The sequence below is a fragment of the Pongo pygmaeus genome, chromosome 13, assembly GCF_028885625.2.
Source record: "Pongo pygmaeus isolate AG05252 chromosome 13, NHGRI_mPonPyg2-v2.0_pri, whole genome shotgun sequence".
Classification (NCBI taxonomy): Eukaryota; Metazoa; Chordata; class Mammalia; order Primates; family Hominidae; genus Pongo; species Pongo pygmaeus.
In genome coordinates, this window is record NC_072386.2 from 104697324 (window position 1) to 104715780 (window position 18457).

The 18457-nt window shown below is 51.5% G+C and overlaps 1 protein-coding gene across 7 annotated transcripts in view; it reads left to right on the forward strand.

Moving 5' to 3' along the window:
- COL27A1 (collagen type XXVII alpha 1 chain) overlaps positions 1 to 18457 on the forward strand; it is a 160070-nt gene that overhangs the window by 17086 nt on the left and 124527 nt on the right. For all 7 annotated transcript variants that reach the window (XR_010123360.1, XR_010123361.1, XM_063649839.1 and 4 more), the window contains exons 4-5: positions 7105 to 7158; positions 11812 to 11865. Coding sequence is in view for 5 of the 7 variants with exons in the window: in XM_063649839.1 (XP_063505909.1) it covers positions 7105 to 7158; positions 11812 to 11865 (108 nt within the window). In the remaining 2 variants the exon portion in view is untranslated. The remainder of the gene's footprint in view (positions 1 to 7104; positions 7159 to 11811; positions 11866 to 18457) is intronic.

Below are 18457 nucleotides of genomic sequence, written 5' to 3' on the forward strand. Positions count from 1 at the left end.
TTGGGCAGGTGAGGAAATTGCGCTCAGAGAGGGCCAGGAGCTGCCCAAGGCCACTCAGCATGGAGGAGGCGGAGTTGAAGTTTACATTCCAGACTGTAGACTCCAAGACTAGCACATTCCATCCCACTGCCCTGGGTGTCCACTCTGAGGCTCTGGGACTCAGATCTGGGGGACTGGGGTCTTCAGACAGGAGTCACTACTGTCCCTGGCTTCAAAGGAAGGGCTCAACATCTAAAGAACCTTTTTCTTTTTTTTTTTTAGAGACAGGGTCTCACTCTATCACCCAGGCTGGTGTGCAGTGGTGTGATCACAGCTCACTGCATCCTTAATCTCCTGGGCTCAATCCATCCTCCTGCCTCAGCCTCCCAGGTAGCTGGGACTACAGGCACGTGCCACCATGTCCAGCTGATTTTTTCACTTTTTTGTAGAGTCTGGGTCTCACTATGTTGCCCAGGCTGGTCTTAAACTCCCGGCCTCAAGTGATCCTCCTGCCTCAGCCTCCCAGAGCACTAGAATGACAGACCTAAGCCACTGTGCCTGGCCTAAAGAATCTTCTAATTCGATAACCCATCAAGTTTATGAGCTGCTTCCACAGGCATGGTGTCTCTTTTAGGACCTCATGAAAACTGGTTGAGGAGGGCAGGCTGTGTGTGTTCATCCCTGCCCCACAGATGATCCAAGAGGGGTTGGAAAGAGACAAAGGACCCCGCCAAAGGCTCCCAGCATGTTCCTGAAGGAGCTGGGATGCAACTTGTGGTCCCTGACTTCCGGCCAGGGCCGAGGCTCTTTCTGCTCCTCCAGCCCTGACTACTGAGGACAAGGGGAAGACACCAACCTGCCCGGGTAACATACCTGTCTCAGGCCCCATGCTATCCCCTGTCCCCACCCAAGGAGGAACCCGGAAGCTGGTAGAATCTTTGTCCACTGTGTAGCAGATGGCAACCTGGTCACTTCTTCACCAGATACCAGAATAATGTAATGGAAGAGGCATCTTTGAATGGTGATGAAATGAACTCTCATTCTTTCTGGCTTCTGCTGTCTTCCCTCGACCCCCATATACATCCAAGATCTAAGCCCAGCAGAGCAGAAACTCCAGCTGCCCAGGAGAAGAGCTTAATTGTCCCCCGTCTGGGCACATGCAGACTTGGGTTCAAATCCTGGCTCCACCCCTTTTAGCTCTGTGACTGATCCATGCTGAACCTGTTTTTGTAGAACATAAGATGATAATAGCTCCCACCTCTGGTGGGGAGGGTGACCTGAAAATGTGCATAAATTTTATTTGCATATAAAGCTGTAGTAGAGGCTGGGCATGGTGGCTTACACCTATAATCCCAGCACTTTGGGAGGCCGAGGCAGGCGGATCACTTGAGGCCAGGAGTTCGCCAACATGGTGAAACCCTGTCTTTACCAAAAATACAAAAATTAGCCAGGCGTGGTGGCGCACGCCTGTAATCCCAGTTACTTGGGAGGCCGAGGTAGGAGAATCCCTTGAACCCGGGAAGTGGAGGTTGTGGTGAGCCGAGATCACGCCACTGCACTCCAGCCTGGGCAACAGAGTGAGACTCTGTCTCAAAAAACAGCTGTACTAGAAATGAAGTAAGTTGGGCCATCTTATCTAGTTTTGCTGAGTGACTTTGAGGAAATTCTTTCCTCTCCCCAGGGCTCAGTCTTCCACTGAAATAGGGTGTTGGGACAGCTCTCCCCTTAGAAATGACTGTGGGACCTTTCAGTGTTTGAGAAAGGTGCAGTGGCTGTGTCTGCATGTGCAAACCTGCTCCGCGGGGTTCAGGGCACGAGAGCAACTGGCAGAGGCTGAGACAGAGTTCTGGGCCCAGGCCTGCCAGGAGTTGTAGCTGCTGAGTGAGGGAGCTCTGTGGGAGCCCCAGGAGGGGGGAACATGGAAAAACTGAGCTTGGCCCTGGGTGAGTTGGGGCGGGGAGGCCGCGGTTCACAGTGCTGCACAGAAGCTGCACAGAAGCCCCACGCCTGAGAGGAGGCGAGTCAAGGCCTTATTTATTCACGATCAGGCCACTGGCATTTGCCCGTGCTTGCACTTTTTGCAAACGTCCCCTCGGGAAGACGCAGCTAAGGGCCTGGCCCACAGCACGTGCTCTGTGACTATCTATCTATGAAATGAACAAAAGAATTTGATCCTTACGAAATGCAGGCCGTCCTGACTCCCAGGCGGGGCTCCTTGATGTTACCCAGAACTCTCCTGCCAGGGAGATGAGGGGGCCATGTGGACTGCAAAAGAACGTAGGCTTTGGATTTGGGACGACCTGGATTTCAGCCATTCCCTTATCCAGCCATCCATTCATTCTTTGCACAATTGTTAACTGAATGTCCTCTAGATGCCTGGTGCTGTATGACCTTTGGCAAATCACTTAACCTCTCTAAGCTTCAGTTTCTGCCTCTATAAAATGGGGATACGGTGCCACCTACCTTTCCAGGGTCGTTACATGGATTCAGTGAGATGCGGGGGTGGGGGTAAAGCACATATGAAACCTGGGTCCTGGTAGATTGTCGTGGCTGTGATTGTGGACCGATGGTGGGTGTTGAGGTGGGGACTTTGGTGCACTGAGAGAACTGGGAGGGTCTGGACATAGTCTCACATTTGCTTGGAGAACTGTGCTATGAAAATACTAACCTGGGGTTAGTAGGTGGAGCAGGCACATCAGGGAGCCTGAATGGATAAGAGTGTCATGACACATGTCAGCTAGACAGCAGGGGTTTGGGGGAGGACTGCCCCCATTTTTTTTTTTTTTGAGACAGAGTCTTGCTCTATTGCCCAGGCTAGAGTACAGTGGTGCGATCTCAGCTCACTGCAACCTCCGCCTCCCGGGTTCAAGCAATTCTCCTGCCTCAGCCTCCTAAGTACCTGGGATTACAGGCACGTGCCACCATGCCTGGCTAATTTTTTATATTTTTAGTAGAGACAGGGCTTCACTGTGTTTGCCAGGATGGTCTCAATCTCTTGACCTCCAGGCAGGGCCCAGACTCACTGGGGAGAGTTTAAGGAACAGACTATTTACGGAGGGGTGGACAGTATCAAGGGAACCAGCAGAGGCAGGTGAAACACAAGGGGCCTGGAAACTGCAGGAAATTGTTACCACACCCAGACCAGGTGTTCCCAGGGAACACACCCAGGGAAAGGTGTTCCCAGAACCCAGTAAGAGTTAAAACCTTGAGCAGGGGTCTCCTCACAGAAGCAGGGGCCATGGCAGAACAGAGCTGCAGCCAAATTATAGCACAGCAGAGACGGCACAGGGAGAGAAAGATACCCCATCCTCCCTTCTGTGCACTCTCTTCCTGGGGTCTCCCATTGGCCAAACCCAGCTGGAAGCCAGAGGTCAAGGAAGCCCGGGGTATAATCTGTAGAAGTCAGCTTCCCAGGGCACAGCACGGATCTGGGGAGTAAATGGAGAAGAACCAGCATGCATATACCATCTCAGAATATGGGTATTACATTCCCATTTCACAGCTGGACAAACTAAGGCCCGGAGGCCCAGGGAGATGAAGTAACTTGCTCAAGGTCATACAGAGCTGTATTGATGCCAAGAAGCTCTGTTCCAGCAGGTCCTTCCTAGGACAGAGGCTGGGGAAGTCTGGGTGCCCTGTGTGAATTCTTAGGAATAATCATGAGCTCAGATGGTCAGAGATGGGAGAGCCCTTTGAGGCCCCCTGTCTACCCCCAACAGGTTACAGACACAGAGTCAAGGCCTAGAGATCGACTCTAGAGTCACATGGTAGGTAGCAGCACACCTAGGATCGGACTTTGGTCTCCTAAACCCCAGGCCTGTAAAACCTCTCATTGCTTACTGCCAGGGGCCATGCCAGCCAGCGCTGGCTTCTTTCTGCAGGGCTTGGCAGGCAGAGTCTCTTCCAGCTGGACACAAGGGTGGACTTGTTCCGTAGGATGGGGTTCCCCTAGATCTGGCTGTCAGAGGCCAGGACCCTTGGGGGAAGCCCCGAGGGGTCTGCTTGGTTGTTTCCATGGCTCTGTTTGCGTACGCCTGGAGCCCAGGCCTCCTCCACCTTCCCCAGGCAGGCCTGAGCCCCCGCTCTGCTCTCTCTCAGCTCCGGGCCCTCTCAGAGGCCCCGTTGTTTGCAACGTGAAGTGGAAAATCCCACCCCGGCCTCGTGAATCATCCCAGAGTCACCCGCTCAGGCTTCAGGCCCTGGAAAGAAATGGCAGCGTTTTTCCACTGCAGAGAGAACAGGCAGGGTCTCGGATCAGGGGAGAGGGGCCAGGGGACACCCGTGCTCACCACGAACAAAGTGGGCACTGAGTAGGGGAGGGTCCAGCCCGTGGCTAGCACTGGGCAGCCGGCGGTCCCCACCCAGGTTGAAGGTGGAGTGAAGGGATTGGCCAGGCCTGAAGCTGGGGCCGCCCCGTCAAGGAGTCGGCCTGTGGGCTGACATCACCAGGCTGGACCCTGGGTCCTGAGTGGCACTCAGAGTCTGCTCTGCAGATGTGGTGGATGAGGTCAGACTCTATCCTGGATGCCCCTATTTCTGGGGCAGAAGACATGCCAAGAGGGAGTGTCCAGGCCTCTGCAGCTGCAGCCCCACCAGGGTCCATGAAGGAGCTGCACCCACGGAGCCTGTTCCTCCCCGGAGTCCTGGACAAGCCCTTCACCCTGCTGGGCCTTAGCCTTCTCTGTGAGATGGGAAGACTCTCGCTTTTCCTGTTCACCTGATGATGTAGCAGAGGAAATTACCCCCACTTGGCTTTCCGCAACTCAGGAAATGCCAGTGCCAGGAAGGTTCCAGGATCTTCATTTCACAGATGTCCAGAGAAGAGAAGGGACTTCCTCAAGGCCATGTACCTAGTTAGAGTCACACTCAACCAAGATTGTGTGGCAGCTGCCCAGGGTAGGAGAACAGGTCCAGTGGTCCTGGGTTTGAATCCAGGCTCTGCCTCTTGTTAGCTATGTGGCGCTGGGCAAGTCACTTTTCCTCTCTGAACCTGTCTCTGGTTTCTTACCTGTTGAAACGGCATGGTATACCTACAGTATGCTTCGTCTCAGCCCTCTGCTTTTTCTTTAATTCTGGGTCCACCTGGGACAGTTGGTCAAGGAGGGCCTTCTAAGAAGGGACATCTTTTGCTGTCCCCTAGAAACAGATGTGAAGGAGGATGGCTTAAAATTTTGAGTTGAGGACGTTCCAGAAGCTTGCTTAACAGAAATAACAGCTAACATTTTTTTTGAGCATTAATTGGGTGCCAGACTCCAGGATTAGCACTTGTTATAGATTATCTGTCGGCTAGGTGCTATTATTAACCTCATTTTACAGTAATAGAAACAAAGGCTTGGAGCCTGGAAATAGCTTTGCTCAAAGCCACCCAGATAGTGGGTAGGCGGGGGTGCCCTATGTGAACCCAGGCCCGTGGTGTTACGCCATACTCTACTGCCCAGAGACAGCTGGAGAGGAGAAGTGGGTAAGACTGGCACCCAGAGTCCAGAACCTGCAAAACCAGACAACCCCTCTACCCAGCCCTGGAGCTCTGCCGCCAATTTGGCCAGAGGTCCCCGGATGCTCAGAGGTAGCTGAGACTTGCCCGAGGTCACAAAACAGACCCTCCTCCTTCTGCTCAGGGCTCTTGCCCAGTGACCTTGGTACCCATATCTGCCTGTCTGGATCTCTCCTCTGATTTTTATTCATGGACGAGCAAGCACGTGGTGTTCACAGATCAGAACTGTGAGCCGAGACTGCCCAGCATGAGATCTGGATTAATTACCAGCCAAACCGGACTGGGTTTTCAACACCGATTTTAACTCTGGGCAGGAAATCTGGAATCTCGTTGATGGTTATTTGAAACAAATGAATTCCCCAGGCCTCACACATCCTCGAAAGCCTGGCTTCCTTCAAAGGCTTCAGGCACAGTTCTTCACATCAGGCGCTTAGTTATCCTCATTTACTCCTTCGAGGTAGATGCAGCAGTAGCTATTGGACCCATCTTAACGGGGAGCATCTGAGACTCAGATAAGTGGGAGGAACTGCAGGAAGTCTGCAGCTATTAAGTGGTAAAGCCAGGATTTGAACAAAGATCAGCTCATGCTTCAGTAAGTCTGCTCGGCTGCCTCCCTTCCTGTGTAAAGAGAAAAGAGATGAAGACACACAGATGCTCCTTAAATGCTGAGCTTCAGGGTTAGGTCTTTCACTTGTGGGAAATGGGGAGCCCTTAAATGTTGTTGAGCAGGGGAGGGCTTTTGGAAGGTGAATGAGGCTGTGTGGAGGAGGACTGCAGAGGGGAGGGAGGAGAGAGTAGAGGCAGGGAGACCACTGAGGGGGCTGCTGCAAGTTCTCCGGGAGTGGTGATGAAGGCTGGACCACGCTGTGGCCATGGGAACAGATAGAACATTTGAGTGCCAGTTACGTACCAGGCACCTTGTTAACATTTATCATCTCTCATGTCATCCTTGGAATCCCATGGGGTGTGTTTTATTGCCTCCGTTTGTATGGGCATAAGCTGGCTAAAGACTTGTGCATTTTGTCAGTGGTAGGCAGGGATCTGAACCCAGGCATGTCTGATTCAAAAACCCATGCCATGCTCTATGTGCTGTGCTGCCTGTTTGTGGGGCAGAGATACTTGCTGTGACCTTGGCCAAGTCCCTTCTCTGTTCTGATTCTGCAGAGAATTTGGCTGAGCTCTGAGGTTTCTGGCTGTTTTATTTTATCAAACGTTTGGCTGAGCCCTGGGGGATAGGCAGATGACTCACATCCCCTTAGTTCCTTTGAGGAGACCATCATCTGATGGGAGAGACAGGCTTCTAAGCAGATAATTCCTCAAGTAAGATAGCGGTCTTTAACATAGAGGAAAAGAAGGGACTTTGTCCAACTTGGGGAAGGTTTTCTGGAGAAGGTGACACCCTAAGTTAGCTGGGTGATAAATGATGAGGGCATCAGTGACTGAATAGTAGCTACGAAAGCCCAGAAGCCCCAAAGAGCATGAGTTTCTCAGGGCAGGGACCTCAGGGGACTCCTCTTAGCCATGGACTATCCACGCCCACAGCTGCAGGCGGGATTGTTGAATGACTGCTTGAGCCCATTCTCTGCTGCCAGTGGGCACTGTCTAATGCCGTCTTCTTGTTTTCTCCTCAGGGTCCCCCTGGGCTGCCTGGGCTACCTGGAATCCCTGGTGCACGTGGGCCTCGGGTGAGTTATCTCACACTGTCCTTTGGAACTCTTGGTGGCTCTTTGGCCTGCGTCTCACTGCCCCTGAGGTCTCGGGTTTGCTGTGTGTCCTTAGGTTCTTCCCTCCCCCTCTCTGGCACCCATATTTTGCTTTATCCATTTGGAGTGGACTTAGGGCTCTCAAGGGTGCTATATGGACAGATATGGCATGGAACAGCAATGACCTCTTGTAGGTCTCAGTTGTCCATTGGGGATATCACCCTTTGCAGCCTGGGGTGGGGAAGGGGCTCCTGAAGATCACATCCCCTCGGCTGATGGGCTTCAGTGTTTGTCCAGGAAAAAACCTGACTTGGGGAATATATGACCCTTGCATCCTTCTTCCTGTTTCTGCAGGGCTCTCCTGGGGTAGGGGTGCGGACATAGGTACCTGGAGGGGCCATGCCAGGGAGGAGTTGAGTTCCTCCTGCTGGAGAGAGGCTGGGGGACAGCTTGGCAGGCTGCAGTGGCTGACTGAGCTAGCCCAAGCCCCAGAGGGAAAATAGGTCCTATGTGATGTGCCTGGCACCTTCTTTTATGCTGCCTTATTTGACCTCTCATGCCCACCCCAAGTTCCCATGGGACGGTGAGATCATTCTCATTTTAGAGATGAGGAAACCGAGTAGGAAATGGCAAAACCAGGACTGGAACCCACGCTCTTACCCATATACTGGAACCTTTGGAGATCCCCTTAGAGGGAAACCTACCTGCTTCCCTTAGAGGGCTGAGACCAACAGCACCTGGCATCTGTGCCCAGGCTGAATCAGCCTTTCCCACGCTGGGTGCCTGGTGAGGCCCTGGCAGAGATAGCTGCCTGGGGCATATTTTTAGCTCTGGGCCCAGCAAATGGTTCTGGTTATGCAATTACCCAAGCCCTAGTTCCCTCCAGACCTGGCCCTGTGCTCCCTGGGCCCAGGGCTCTGGAATCTGCCATCTGAAGCGGCATTTCCTCCTGGCTTCAGAGCCTTCATGAAGCACATGCCCCCTGGGGACCACATAGATATCGCAGACGCTGCTAGCCCATGGGACCTTGCAGCCTGGGACCAGGATGAGGCCATTGACCTAGGCAGCCTACTCCCTTCCCCAACTTCCTGAGCCCCCAAGCCTCTGCGGTTTTACTCTGGCTGTCCTCCTTTGTAAACTCGTCCTCCATTCATGTCTAAGAGCAAATGCCACCTTTATTTCTGATGACCACTCCCTTCTTGGAACTCCTGCAGTGGTTCCCCTGTCCCCTCTGGATGGCATGGGCCACTTTCTCAAAGCTCTCATTGACCACTAAACTCTGTTTGCTGAGCCACATGTGCAGGATCTCATTCCACCTTCCCAGCCATCCTGAGAAACAGGTTTCAATCTATTCCCATTTTACAGAGGAGGAAATTGAGGCTCAGAAAGGTTTAGTTACTTCAGATAAAGTCAGAGAGTAAATGGCAGAGCCAGGATTGAACCTGGGCAGTCTGCCTCCAGAGCCTACCATCTTTTTTTTTTTTTTTTTCCCAGAGTCTCGCTCTGTCTCCCAGGCTAGAGTGCAATGAAGCAATCTGGGCTCACTGCAACCTCCACCTCCCAGGCTCAAGCGATTCTCCTGCCTCAGCCTCCCAAGTAGCTGGGATTACAAACACACGCCCCCACGCCCAGCTAATTTTTCGTATTTTTAGTAGAAACGGGGTTTCACCATGTTGGCCAGGCTGGTCTCAAACTCCTGACCTCAAGTGATCCACCTGCCTCGGCCTCCCAAAGTGCTGGGAATACGAGTGTGAGCCACTGCGCCTAGCCCAGAGCCTACCATCTTAAGCAACTATTGTGCTTATTTTTCTGGGTACTCACCCGAGCCCCTCCAGAGATAGGCCTTGGTTACCTCTCTCTCCTACGTGATGCCTGGCAGAGCACCCTGCGTGCCGGAGGTGCTGGGCAAATGATTGGTGAAGAGTTCTAATGTAGGAGTCAAGAATATTTCCACCAAGAAGTTGTGGAATCTTAGGCAAGTCCCTTCCCTCCTCCTAGCCTCAGTTTCCCCATCTATAAAGCCTGGGGTCATGGTAAGGCGTTTCTAAGTTTCCACCTAGCTCTGGGTGAATGACTCTCCTGACGCGCTTCTAGGCTCTTTGCCTGCACGCCACCCCAACTCCCCCTGCCCGCCGTCCCACCGTCATCCTGTTTCTAGACTGGAAATTCCATAGATTATAAAATTCCAAAGATAATAGAATGCTGGATTAAACAATCCCAGCTCCTCTCTGCACAGATGGGGGCTCTGGAGCTTAAGGAGGGGCATTCTTACCTGAGGTCACCCAAAGCTGTGTGTCTTGCCCCCGCCTACCTCCACATATTCCCCCAGCCCATGGAGGGATGTCGAGGAATCCCAGAGCCTCCCCCACCTGGCTTCCTAGGCTGCAGCATTTATAGAATCGGTCTGCTTGGCCTTCAGTCAACTATGTGCCTCGTTTCTCTGTAAGGCTGGAGAGGGGTAGGGATGGGGGGGCAGGGAAACAGGAAACCCCCACCTTCAGAAGCTGCAGATGGGGGAGCTGAGTGCTCTGGCCCACCATCTGTGGGGCAGCTGGGGCACGACTGGGGAGAGGCAGCCACCCTTGACCTTGTGCAGCCCACGCCTGGCTCTGGTGGAACTGGGTGTCAGGAACCCCTCCTTGAACACCCCCTCCCAACCTCTGTCTAATTCCCACTGAGCTTGTGTTTAGACCTGGTTAGCCCCCACGAGCCTGGGCTGGGGTGAACATCAGGGGGTGTTCCAGATTCCTTAGAGACTGCTGGGTCCCAGTCACTTACAGAACAGAGGGAGAGACCGAGGCTGGGGATTACGAGGTGGGGCTCAGAACTGGGACTCGGTCTCGATGCTTGCAGGTTCTGTCGCATGCCAGGGGACAGTGTTTGGTGGACTACAGGGGAGGGCAGGAGGGCTGATTATTTTGGAAGGAAGGTCTCAAGTGGCGCTGAGAAACTCCCCAGGCTCAGTGTGCTCTGGACACTGTTCCTTCCCGGTGCATTTGGAGAAGGGGAGGGTCCCAGTTCAGGCATCAAGGAAGAGAGGAAGAGGGAGGTGCCTTGGTTGGAATGTGACAGGCTGCAGCTGGGAAGCTGGCCTCAGAAAGGGAAGAACAAAGTAGTTCACACACAGTTAGCCCGATGAATCAAGAGGGACAGGGACGAGGGCAGTGTGCCTAGAGGCTAGCGGGGTGGGGAGGACCACTGGACCCTTGGGGGTGCCTCTCTTCACCTCCTATGCCCCAGATTATTCCTGCTAGACAAAAACCCTCAAGTATTCCCCGGCTCTTAGGACTCTATTTATATTACTGTGCTGGAAGACTCTAGGCCAGGGCTCTTGCTGGAGAAAGTGGACATAACAGGACCCAGCTATTATCAGGGAACTTGGATATGGCCTGGGAAAATCCAGCACCATGAATAAACTCTGGACTTGAAGCCACCAGGCCCTGGACCCTGATCTCACTTGGCCACAAATCTGCTGTATGACCTTGATCAAGCCTCCTGGACTCTCTGGGTCCAGTGTTCCCAGGTGCTCTGTGGTCTCTGGAAGACCTTGAAAGCTTGGAGCTTGCAGGTGTCTAAGGGTCTGATCACGTGTTGTAGCCACAGGAGAGGTGCACCTTTGTTCACAAGGGGTCAAATGCATCCTTCTTGAGCTCTCAACTCCAAAGACTCATACAAAAGTCCAGTTGGGGCCAGCTGTCGTGGCTCATGCTTGTAATCCCAGCACTTCAGAAGGCCAAGGCAGGAGGATTGCTTCAGGCCAGGAGTTCGAGACCAGCCTGGGCAACATAGCAAGACTCCATCTCTACAAAAAAAAAAAATAATAATAATAATAAAAATTAGCCAAGTATAGTGACCCATGCTTTGAGTCCCAACTACTCAGGAGGCTAAGGTGGGAGGATCTCTTGAGCCCAGGAGTTTGAGGCTGCAGTGAGCCATGATCATACCACTACATTTTAGCCTAGGCGACAGAGCAAGACCCTGCCTCTAAAAAAAAAAGTCCACTTGAGGCTGGAGGAGCCCTAGAGGGTTCCCTGGAGGAGATGGCACTTTGAGCCAGGCCTGAAGGATGGATCAGGTTTCAAGCAGAAGAGATGGATGAGAAAAGATGCTGCCAGATGAGGGAACAGCATGGGCAAAGGCAATGAGGAGAGAAAGTACCAGATACGTGGGAGGGAAGTGCGTAGCTAAGTGTAGTTTGAGCCTGAAGAAGCTGGGAAGGGCTGACCGGGACAGGCTGAGAGAGTGTGGAGAGGCGGTAAAATTTAGGGGTGAAGGACTTGTGCTCTGAGGTCAAGGTCCAGCTCTGCCTCTTAGCAGCTGGGTGATCTGAGACAGTTACGAACCACTGTGAACATCAGCATCCTCGTCTTCAAAATAGTAATAACAACACCACCTACCTTCCAAGTTAACAGGATCAAATGAGATGGCACATGGGATGTGCTTCCCACTGGGCCAGGCATGGAGGGGGTGCTCCCAAAAGTAGGCTGAGTGGCCACGACAGTGTTGCTAGGGCTTGGCTTGGGGAGAAGATAATAAACCAGTGGGTGGAGGGAAGGTGCCAGGCATTGCAGTCAGAGGCAAGATGGCCCCTGTTTTTTGTCACCTTTTTTTGTTTTTGTTTCTTTTCTCTTTCAGGGTCCTCCTGGGCCTTATGGAAATCCAGGTCTCCCCGGCCCTCCTGGAGCCAAAGTGAGTATTTGCTGGAGATGTGGCCATGGAGTGGGTGCTGGGGTTGGAGCCATGTTTGCAGTGCTTCCCAGGGGCGCCTGGTGGGCGGGCTTCAGAGGCACTGAAGGGGAGTCCCGCCCAAGCCAGGGGCACCCTCTGGGCCTCTTTCCAGGGCTGGGCCTTGTGCCTGGTCTGGAGACACAGTGCTTCCAGCTGGGAGACTTGGGGGAGTCAGGCAGTTGGAACCCAGAGCTTTCAGGGGAGTGGGCAGAGAGGTGATTTCTTGCTAAACAGGGAAGGCTGGCCTTGAATGTCAGACTAAGAACATAAGGCTTACCGGGTTGTAAGATGCATCCTGGGGAGGGATGTGGAAAGATCATGTTTTAGAAAGCTCACTGGATGCCATGAGGAGGATGAATGCGGGTTGGGGAACCAGAGCCAAGGCCGGAGACCAGGGGTGATACGAGGGAGAAAGGAGGCTAGTCCGGGCCAACTTAGGGGTGTGGGAGGAGGTAGGGTGGAAAGGATGGTGGTGGGTGCAAGGTGAGAGACAGTTACAAACACCAGACAGTGTTTACCTCCCTGATGTTAGCCCTGGGGACTGAACTGGGTCCCAGGAGGCGGAGCAAGATGATGTTGCATGTAGGAACATGTAGCCCGGTCAAGTGATCATTCATGGACAGATATTCTGGAACTCAGGATTGCTCTGAGCTGGAGATAGAGCCAGGGGGAGGCTGGCGCAGAAATGCCACCTCCCCCAGGGAGTCTTCTTGGAATACTCGAATTCACTTTTAATGAGATCTTAGTGGCTGATGCTTTGATGATATGGGAACACCACTTGCTGAGCTCTTCAGCCTGTTCCTGGAGCTCTGGCAGAGGGCAAGGTTGTTGGGGCACTGCATTGGAAGTGAGAAACTCAGAGCACCAAGAGGAGTGCCGAAGCCAGCAACATTCAGGTCATGGGAAAAGAAAGCTTGTGGAATGGCTGGAGGGACAGGAGGAGGGGAAGGAAGATGCTAAGCTCCCTGAAGCTAAGAGAACAGTGTCTGTGCCTAAGGAGCTGTGGAGGGCAGACGGGCTCCTGACTCAGGGGCCTCCCAGCTCAGCCTGTGTCATCTGTGGGGTAACCAGGTGAAGAGCACCCCTTTGCTTTGATTGGGCCAGGTCCCAGGTCATTCTTTGATAACCCAGCTGCAAAGGTTGAATGGCTTAAGGAAAGCCCTTAACTGATTGGCTCCAGGCCATGCACAGTGAGCTGCTGAGCAGCCTCTAAAGCCCATCTCTCCTGAGTCATGGAGTAGGGCTCCTTCTGGCCCATCAGCTTGTCTGAGAGCTTTGGACAGAGGTCTCACGTGGTAGCCCTGGGCATATGGATCTGTGGTGCCAGAGTCTTAGGGAAGAGCAGAGTGCAGGAGCACTGGCCTCAGCCCCTCTAGATCTGTGACTCTACGTCCAGGGCTGGGCTGGGTTCCTTTTTGGAAGGCAGGCAATGGAGGCCTCAGGTGTCCAGTGCTTAGCAGCTGCCTGGAGGTGCTCTGGGCTATCACAGGGTGAACACTGATGATAACAGCCGTATACTGAACGCTTCCTGTGTGCCAGGCGCTGTTCATGCATTTGATGTGGTTTGTCTCATTTGATCCCCACAAAGACCTAAAGAGATGGGTGGAGATACTGTACCCATTTACAGATGGGGAAACTGAGGCACAGGTCGAGTAAGACATTGTCTAGGAAATGGCAGCAGAGCCTGCCCCCATGGGTCAGGCAGAGAGGCAGAAACTCATTTGGAGACTTCTGCTCTGCAGAGACCATGGGCACATCAAGATGCCGAGCATCAGCAGCCGTTTTGAATGGCCAGGCTTGCCCCTTCCTGGCCTGCTCTGGGACCAGTGGATCCTGTCTCCTCCCACCCCCAGACTCACTCCCTGCTCCTGTGGTAGCAGATGCTCCATCAGCTCCTTCTGCCGGCCCTGCTCAGAGCACTGTGAAACCTCAGCGCCAGGCCCATGATAGCCCACCCCAACCTTGCTAATATATGTGCCACGGTAGGAGGAGGGCCTGCCAGCTGTTTCTCCTCGCATTTTGAACACATCTCTGAGTGTGGCCACTGAGGCTCCTCCCTAGCAAGTGAGTTCTCCTGCCACCACATGGAGCTGGGAACCATGGACTCAGGGCCTCATGGACAGGACTCCCATTTGCATCTGTGTATAATAGATAAGGGTGTGGGTTCTATAAAATACACTGGAATCAGAGGCTGCTTCCCTCATTGGGACTTGGATAAAATGCCAGGGGGAAACGTCATGGCTTTTGCCTGGACACTTGGCCCTGAGGCCAAGGGTGAACAGAGGTGGCCCCAGGGCAGGCTGGTGGGAGGCCCAGGTAACTGGGCCAGGGCCCTAGGCTGATCTGTGGCATGGGCAGGACAAGGTTAAAGCAGAGGCCCTCCCTGGATGGAAGTAATGACTTGGCTGAGATTGGATGAGAAAGCTGTGTGTCTGCATGAATGGGTGGGACCCTGGGAAGAGGGTCCTAGGGTCCTTACTGTTCAGCAGATCCCCTTTGGGATGGGAGTTGACCTGGTGGGACTGTAGGGCTGGTCTCCCCCAAGGCCTGTGGTGTCCCCTCCTCTTCCAGCATGGTGTCTGGGGCCACACATCCATTCATCCTCCTTCAGTCAACAAACGTGTATTGAGCACCCACTACGGGCTGTTGACAGATAAATCAGTCACACCGGCAGGGCTTGCCCTGGGAGCACAGAACTGGATCAGCCCCATACAGTCATCCCTTCAGTGCATCTCCACCTTCAGGTGCTTATGGCCTTGTGGGAAGACGATTCCTCTGCTAGACTCAAGGGTGGGAGAGATGGGTGGTTTGAGGAAGACCAAGAAAGAGAGAAAGCAGAGGTGAGGGACCTCATCCCTCCTGAGGGTGCAGAAGAGTGAAAGTTCAGAGGGCCAAGGGACCTTGCCTAGATCACGGCTGGGCAGTGGGGGGACTGTATTTCAGATCCTTGGGTTTGCCTGCCAGAAGGAGCTTTGTCAAGGTGTCACAGCTGGCACAGGCTAGATCCAGGCCACACCCCATCTTCCTCCTCCAGAGCCCAAGGCTTTGCCCATCTGCCATCTACCCACATAACCCAAGTTCCAATCCAGCAGGGAAGGGAGCTCGTCAGCTCCAGCACAGAGTTGGATCCAGGACTTTGAGAATGAGGCAGAGAAGCTAGGACCCTGAGAGGATGTGTTTCCACTTAGAGCGGTGCTGACCCGTGGCAGGTGCTGCAGAAGGGGCAGTTGTCTGCATGTGTGAGGCACTGGGGCTACCAGCGACACAGGCAAGCATGGTCCCTGCCCTTGGGGAGTGTAGAGGGAGCGAGAAAGCAAAACAAGCCAACCATATTGACAAATGCAGACTTACACCATGATTAGGTCTCTAGGGCTCCATGTGAGAGGCCCGGGGTGCTCAGAGACCCCACGATACGGGGATTGATCTAGTCCGGGAGGTGAGGGACACCTTCTCAGAGGGCAGGAAGGTTGAACCAAGGTCTGGAGTATAGCGGATGACAAGGCAAAGGGGCTGGTGGAGGCTGGTGAGGGCAACAGGACTGGTAGTTGGTGGTATGATTTTTGGACTTTATCCAAAGAGCAGCTGGAAGACCCGGAAAGGATTTCAGCAGAATCGACATGACTGGATGAGGTCTGCAAATGCCATTTAGGCCATTTGAGAAGCAGAGCTTGGCTGGTGGCCAGATGGAGGGCTGGAGCTGCCCTGGGGCAGGGTGCTGATGCTGGACCATGGTGGAGTCAGGTGGGATGCAGGTCCTTGGTGCAAATGAGGAGCTCTAGGGCAGAGTTGGGGGTCTCCTTCTGGATAGGGAAGCTAGTACTCCCCACCCGTGCTCCCTGCACTGGGCCATGAGGCTCCTGGTTCCACTCTTGGGCAGCCAGCCACCTTGACTCTGGTCTGGTCCACTTGGTCTGCAGTGAACTAGCCAGGATGATATGGCCCTCGGACACTGGGAAGGAGATGTGGTCAGCAGAGGGCAGGCTCCATGGCCCAGGTGGCTGCTGGCAGAGCTGGTGTGCGCTTTACCTTTCCTCTTCCTCTAATGTTCCTTCCTTTGGGCCAGGACCTGTGCTGGGCACTTGAGATCAGAGATGGAGTATACGGGGGGCTTCCAGCCCAGAATATTTTAATCCTTTGTGATTTAGTGCTCATTTGTCTCAGCCCCTCTCTGGGCCTCAGCCACCCAAGGAAAATGTGGAGAAGTCCAGAAGATGTCAAGAAGAAAGTGAGCTACCTGTAGTGGTCCTGCCCAGTAATAAGCTCTGAGAGCATTTTGAGCAACCTTTGGGCCAGGCCCCGGCCAAGAGCTTTATGTACTTTGCAGGGCAGGTATTATTACCCCCATTTTACAGATGAAGGAATAGGTCCAAGACGCTAAATAACTGCCCAGTGTCACATTTCTAGTAAGTGGCAGAGCAAGCATTCAAACCCTGAACTGTCTGAGCTCAGGGTGGCAATCTAGCCCTCAGCTCCACAGCTCTCTGGTCTTCCCTGTGTGTGTCACATATGTGAGTGTGGATCCACTTTGTAGTAGCTGGGTATCTGGCCTTCCTCACTTAACAATTATTGTGAACATTCTCCTGTGTTAGCAACTTGGCATCCATCACATATGATTTAATGGCTTCATGGAATTCTATCAACACTAATATCCCATGCTTTATATAACTTACTCCATTTGTAAAAAAAATCACTTCCACTTTAAATTAATACACAAATATTATCTTGATTAACATTACTGTATATAAATGTTAGAATATCTCCAATTATTTCATTAGGATAAGTTCATCAAAAATAGAATCGCTGATGTGGTCTCAGGAGTCATCGTGCCCAAGTTTGAATCCTGGCTCTACTCATGCAGGGCAGACAAGCCCCAAATTGGGGATTAGCCTGGGAGGGTTCTTGGCTTCAGTCAGGAAAGAATTCAACAGCCAGCTGGTGGTAGAAGAAAACAGCTTTATTGATGTGGCAGTACAGCTCCGTGACTGCTCCGGCAGAGCAGGGCTACCCCATAGGCAGTGTGCTGACAGTGACAGTTCAGAGGCAATTCTGCAGTCGTATTTATGCCCACGTTTAATTATATGCAAATTAAGAGGCAGAGTATGCAGAAATTTCTAGAAAAGGGGTGGTAACTTCCAGGTCATCAGGTCATTGCCATGGAAAGGGGCAGTAACTTTCAGGTTGTCACCTGAGAGGTGATTCTACCTGGTGCCTGTTTTAGCTAGTCCTCAATTTGGTCCCAAGTCCAAGCCTTGCCTCCAGAGTCAAGTCTCATCTCCCACCTCACTACCATTTGCTGATTGTATGACTTTGGGCAGTTACTTAAAACTTGGAGCGCCTCAGGTTCCACTTCTGTAAAACAAGGATGATCATAGTTCATACCTCATAGGATTGTTCTGAGGATTAAACTGTGTGTGTGTATGTGCACGCATGTATGTGTATTTATATATGTATATGTGGACATATATCAAGACATATACCAAGATATATTTGTATATACATACACATGCGTACCTACACATATATACAAATGATTTATAATCTGCCTTGCACATGAGAGACATATGAGTGCTTAGCTGTTATTTTATTAGCAATTGCCTTCTAGAAAGGTTAAACTGATTTATGCTGCTGCTAGCATTAAAGGAAGATATTTTTAAAAGAAGATAATTTATTATCATTTTCACTTAATTGATCATCTATGAGATGTATGTTTTTCTTAAATCTCTTTTCCATTTGTACTTCAACACTTATGAGTTGGTTTATTTTGGGAGGTTGGGATGTTGCCATTTGTTATTGGTTTGTAAACATTATTTTGAGGTTATTAAGGCTTTGTGCACCTTACAAATATTTTCTAGTTTGTTGTTTGCTTCTTAAGAGTATTCATGATGATTTTCACAAATAGAAATGTTATCCTTTAAAAAAAGTAATGTGTCAGATAATCTCAGGAGGGCTCTATTGATCTATAAAATCTGTGGCTCTTTATTTTGCTTCTATATATAGGAATGTTTTTCCCATTTTAAGATCAGATAGGTATTCATTTATATTCCTTGTCATTTCATAAAATCATTTGTACTCTTAAAAAATTTAAACCATCTGGAATTCATCTTAATGGGGGTGGTGGAAATGAAGATGGGCTCCAGAATTATTTTTCCTCCGATAGTTAACCACTTGTTAAACCATCTTTCCTCCGCTGTTTACTCTATGATAGACAAGGGTCTAATACAAGCCATTGTATTATGTTTCATTGTTTATTTATTTTTGTGCTAGTAAAATACCAATTATATGACATTTACTATCTTTATTCTATGTATCCTCCTTCTTCTCTTCATTTAAAACATTTCTGGCTATTTATTCTATCAGATGAACCTTATGCCTATCTTAATAATTTCCTTGAAAAAACGCTTGGGATTTTTACTGGAATTGTAATTAAATACATATGTTAATTTGTGAAGAGTTACCATCTTTAAAATATTACATTTTTCTGTCTAAAAACATGGCATGTCTTCCTATTTGGTTGAATTTTTACAATGTCTCTTAGTAAACTTTAATGGTTGTT